The 6,000-nt window shown below is 37.1% G+C and overlaps 1 protein-coding gene across 1 annotated transcript in view; it reads right to left on the minus strand.

Moving 5' to 3' along the window:
* The window catches only part of LOC125665895 (methylmalonyl-CoA mutase, mitochondrial-like), a 35,950-nt gene that overhangs the window by 7,340 nt on the left and 22,610 nt on the right, over nucleotides 1–6,000 (minus strand). The window contains exons 14-16 of the mRNA XM_056151123.1: nucleotides 5,032–5,157; nucleotides 1,247–1,348; nucleotides 1,019–1,159 (exon numbers count right to left, since the gene is read on the minus strand). Of these exons, the coding sequence (XP_056007098.1) occupies nucleotides 1,019–1,159; nucleotides 1,247–1,348; nucleotides 5,032–5,157 (369 nt within the window). The remainder of the gene's footprint in view (nucleotides 1–1,018; nucleotides 1,160–1,246; nucleotides 1,349–5,031; nucleotides 5,158–6,000) is intronic.

Below are 6,000 nucleotides of genomic sequence, written 5' to 3' on the forward strand. Positions count from 1 at the left end.
AAAGTAAATCCATAAAATCCACCAAAGGATTATCCACAAAAGGATTTCATCAGAGTTGCAATAACAATGTATTTTGCAATAAATAAATCTAAGTTCAAGGGCTGTAACGTAACTCCTTAAAAAATAGGACAACATTCCCCTTGTAATATGCACATCTACACATTGTGATCTTCCTTTGTACTAAGTTTCATTGAAATCCCCCAAAGGGTTTTGAAGGAGTTGTGAAGACAAGGTACTTGCATAAAATAAGTCCAAGGGCCCTAACTCCTTCAAAAATAGTGGTGCAGCATTCCCCTTGTAATATGCACATCTCCACATTGTGATCTTTCTTTGTACCAAGATTCATCAAAATCCCCCAAAGGGTTTAGGAGAAATTGCGAAGACAGTATTTTAAATAGAAAAAATTAAGTCCAAGGGCCACAACTCCTTTAAAAGACATTGGACAGCATTCCCCTTGCAATATGCACAGCTCCACATTGTGATCTTTCCTTGTGCCAAGTGTTATCAAAATACCCGAAAGGGATTAGGAGGAGTTGCGAAGACAAAGTTAAAGGGACAGACAGATGGACGACAGCGGTATAGCATAATACGCCCACATTTTTATGCGGGTGTATAAAAATAAATTTTCTTCTTTCATCTGAAAATTGACATGATTCAACTGTACACAGATTGACTCACTGTACACAGATTGTTTCACTGTACACAGATTGACTCACTGTACACAGATTGTTTCACTGTACACAGATTGACTCACTGTACACAGATTGTTTCACTGCACATAGATTGCGTCACTGTACACAGATTGTTTCACTGTACACAGATTGTTTCACTGTACACAGATTGCATCACTGTACACAGATTGTTTCACTGCACACAGATTGCATCACTGTATACAGATTGTTTCACTGTACACAGATTGTTTCACTGTACAGATTGTTTCACTGTACACAGATTGAGTCACTGTACACAGACTGTTTCAGTGTACACAGATTGTTTCACTGTACACAGATTGACTCACGGCAAACAAGGGTCCAATATCGACGTCAAATCCCAGATCAGCAAAGCCTGTCGCAATGACCTTCCCGCCACGATCATGTCCATCCTGTCCTACTTTGGCCACAAGGATTCGCGGACGACGTCCCTCTGTCTCCGCAAATTGCTGGTAAAATTAATCAATTTGAACATTTAGTAATTCATTTAAATAAATCAAATTATTACAGAAAATCCTTCTTCCTGTTTTTGATACCTGAACTCTCTTAATGGCGGTGCTGATTTCATCCACTTCACCGAACTCCGTCCTGTACGCTCCACTGACTAACCGGTTACTAGCAATGTGTCTACCGTATACCTACAACACAGAACAGACCGGTCACTGACAATGTGTCTACTATATACCTACAACACAGAACAGACCGGTCACTGACAATGTGTCTACTATATAACTACAACACTGACAACATGTCTACTATATACCTACAACACCGACAATGTGTCTACTATATACAACACTGACAATGTGTCTACTATATACCTACAACACTGACAATGTGTCTACTATATAACTACAACACTGGCAATGTCTACTATATAACTACAACACTGACAATGTGTCTACTATATAACTACAACACTGACAATGTGTCTACTATATACCTACAACACAGAACAGACCTGTCACTGACAATGTGTCTACTATATAACTACAACACTGACAATGTGTCTACTATATACCTACAACACTGACAATGTGTCTACCATATACCTACAACACTGATATTGTGTCTACCATATACCTACAACACTGGCAATGTGTCTACCATATAACTACAACACTGACAATGTGTCTACTATATACAACACTGACAATGTGTCTACTATATACCTACAACACTGACAATGTGTCTACTATATAAATACAACATCAATAGGACTTAAGATATCAATTATATCAAATACATACATAAATAACTGAGGATAACACAATGATTGTCTTTGTTATTGATGTAAACACTGTGAGCTGGTTTATTTATCTGTGTCATTGATGTAAACACTGTGAGCTGGTTTATTTATCTGTGTTATTGATGTAAACACTGTGAGCTGGTTTATTTATCTTTGTTATTGATGTAAACACTGTGAGCTGGTTTATTTATCTTTGTTATTGATGTAAACACTGTGAGTTGGTTTATCTATCTTTGTTATTGATGTAAATACTGTGAGCTGGTTTATTTATCTTTGTCATTGATGTAAACACTGTGAGCTGGTTTATCTATCTTTGTTATTGATGTAAACACTGACACTGTGAGCTGGTTTATTTATCTTTGTTATTGATGTAAACACTGTGAGCTGGTTTATTTATCTTTGTTATTGATGTAAACACTGTGAGCTGGTTTATCTATCTTTGTTATTGATGTAAACACTGTGAGCTGGTTTATTTATCTGTGTTATTGATGTAAACACTGTGAGTTGGTTTATTTATCTGTGTTATTGATGTAAACACTGTGAGTTGGTTTATCTATCTTTGTTATTGATGTAAACACTGTGAGCTGGTTTATTTATCTTTGTTATTGATGTAAACACTGTGAGCTGGTTTATTTATCTTTGTTATTGATGTAAACACTGTGAGTTGGTTTATCTATCTGTGCTATTGATGTAAACACTGTGAGCTGGTTTATTTATCTGTGTCATTGATGTAAACACTGTGAGCTGGTTTATTTATCTGTGTTATTGATGTAAACACTGACACTGTGAGCTGGTTTATTTATCTGTGTCATTGATGTAAACACTGTGAGCTGGTTTATTTATCTGTGTTATTGATGTAAACACTGTGAGCTGGTTTATTTATCTGTGTCATTGATGTAAACACTGTGAGCTGGTTTATTTATCTGTGTTATTGATGTAAACACTGTGAGCTGCTTTATCTATCTTTGTTATTGATGTAAACACTGTGAGCTGCTTTATCTATCTGTGTTATTGATGTAAACACTGAGAGCTGGTTTATTTATCTGTGTTATTGATGTAAACACTGTGAGCTGGTTTATCTATCTGTGTTATTTATGTAAACACTGTGACCTGGTTTATTTATCTTTGTTATTGATGTAAACACTGTGAGCTGGATTATTTATCTTTGTTATTGATGTAAACACTGTGAGCTGGTTTATTTATCTTTGTTATTGATGTAAATACTGTGAGCTGGTTTATTTATCTTTGTCATTGATGTAAACACTGTGAGCTGGTTTATCTATCTGTGTTATTGATGTAAACACTGACACTGTGAGCTGGTTTATTTATCTGTGTTATTGATGTAAACACTGTGAGCTGGTTTATTTATCTGTGTCATTGATGTAAACACTGTGAGCTGGTTTATTTATCTGTGTTATTGATGTAAACACTGTGAGCTGGTTTATTTATCTTTGTCATTGATGTAAACACTGTGAGCTGGTTTATTTATCTGTGTTATTGATGTAAACACTGTGAGCTGGTTTATTTATCTTTGTTATTGATGTAAACACTGTGAGCTGCTTTATCTATCTTTGTTATTGATGTAAACACTGTGAGCTGCTTTATCTATCTTTGTTATTGATGTAAACACTGTGAGCTGGATTATTTATCTTTGTTATTGATGTAAACACTGTGAGCTGGTTTATTTATCTTTGTTATTGATGTAAATACTGTGAGCTGGTTTATTTATCTTTGTCATTGATGTAAACACTGTGAGCTGGTTTATCTATCTGTGTTATTGATGTAAACACTGACACTGTGAGCTGGTTTATTTATCTGTGTTATTGATGTAAACACTGTGAGCTGGTTTATTTATCTGTGTTATTGATGTAAACACTGTGAGTTGGTTTATTTATCTGTGTTATTGATGTAAACACTGTGAGTTGGTTTATCTATCTTTGCTATTGATGTAAACACTGCGAGCTGGTTTATTTATCTTTGTTATTGATGTAAACACTGTGAGTTGGTTTATCTATCTTTGCTATTGATGTAAACACTGCGAGCTGGTTTATTTATCTGTGTTATTGATGTAAACACTGTGAGTTGGTTTATCTATCTTTGCTATTGATGTAAACACTGAGAGCTGGTTTATTTATCTTTGTTATTGATGTAAATACTGTGAGCTGGTTTATTTATCTGTGTTATTGATGTAAACACTGTGAGCTGGTTTATTTATCTTTGTTATTGATGTAAACACTGTGAGCTGGTTTATTTATCTGTGTTATTGATGTAAACACTGTGAGCTGGTTTATTTATCTGTGTTATTGATGTAAACACTGTGAGCTGGTTTATTTATCTGTGTTATTGATGTAAACACTGTGAGCTGGTTTATTTATCTGTGTTATTGATGTAAATACTGTGAGCTGGTTTATTTATCTGTGTTATTGATGTAAACACTGTGAGCTGGTTTATTAAACACAGAGCAGATTAAGCAGTAGCCAGTCACCCCGTTACTAAGATCAGAGTACTGTATGCAATAGATACAAAGACATAATTGTGACAGACTCCACATTTCATTTTCCTCCCAGGTACACCCCCCCCCCCCCCCCCCCCCCCCCCCCCCCCCCACAGGTTGAAGTCCAACCAGTCGACTAGGAGTTCATGATGAGATATTTCTGACACACTGCTGAACTCTGACCATTCGACTAAGAGTTCATGATGAGATATTTCTGACATGCTGCTGAACTCTGACCAGTCGACTAGGAGTTCATGATGAGATATTTCTGACACACTGCTGAACTCTGACCAGTCGACTAGGAGTTCATGATGAGATATTTCTGACACACTGCTGAACTCTGACCAGTCGACTAGGGGTTCATGATGAGATATTTCTGACACACTGCTGAACTCTGACCAGTCGACTAGGGGTTCATGATGAGATATTTCTGACACACTGCTGAACTCTGACCAGTCGACTAGGAGTTCATGATGAGATATTTCTGACATGCTGCTGAATTCTGACCAGTCGACTAGGGGTTCATGATGAGATATTTCTGACATGCTGCTGAACCAGTTGACTCATGTTGTTCATACCTTTTCCATGGCATCTGTGATTTCACCAACTGTGCACCGCGCCCTCGCCGCATCGATGGACAGCTGCATCAGGTTTCCGTCGTTACTGGAGCATGCCTTAGTGATGGCCTCGAGTGCTTCCTGTGCCTTTAGAATAGATCACATAACAAACAGGTTAAACTCTAGCCTCCTCATTCTTGTTTCGTTACTTTAATCATAAAAATCAATTTGTTACAAGATGACTGAAGTGACAGCACAAATGACCGTTTAGTGTGGTTAGTGTGGCTTAAGGCCGACACATTTGACATTGTGATGGTAGATAAGATCGTTTAGTGTGGTTAGTGTGGCTTAAGGCCGACACATTTGACATTGTGATGGTAGATAAGACCGTTTAGTGTGGTTAGTGTGGCTTAAGGCCGACACATTTGACAATGTGATGGTAGATATGACCGTTTAGAGTGGTTAGTGTGGTTTAAGGCCGACACATTTAACATTGTAATGGTAGATATGACCGTTGTTCAACCAGTGGCACTACTGGGCATTAAAAATGAATAAAAGAAAATTAAAATTCTGCATCTGTTTTTTATGAAGTAAAACGAAAAGAAAAAACCTCCCTCCTCTTCTGTTTTTGACAAAATTGGCCTAAGAATCAAAAGATTAATTTTTTTTTGGGCCTTACATTCAATATACCTTTTTCTGATCCGCGATTCCCTGATGTGTTTATTGTTGAGTACACACTTTGTTATTTGGTGTCTAGATAGGTACCTTTTTCTGGTCGCGGTTTTGACGAGTCCGGTTCAGTCTCTCGATCTGCGATTCCCTGACGTACGTACCTTTTTCTGGTCGCGGTTTTGACGAGTCCGGTTCAGTCTCTCGATCTGCGATTCTCTGACGTGTTTATTGACAATGTAATGGTAGATAAGACTGTTTAGTGTGGTTAGTGTTTGTTATATGGTGTCTAGATAGGTACCTTTTTCTGGTCGCGGTTTT

This window comes from Ostrea edulis, chromosome 10, assembly GCF_947568905.1.
Source record: "Ostrea edulis chromosome 10, xbOstEdul1.1, whole genome shotgun sequence".
Classification (NCBI taxonomy): domain Eukaryota; kingdom Metazoa; phylum Mollusca; class Bivalvia; order Ostreida; family Ostreidae; genus Ostrea; species Ostrea edulis.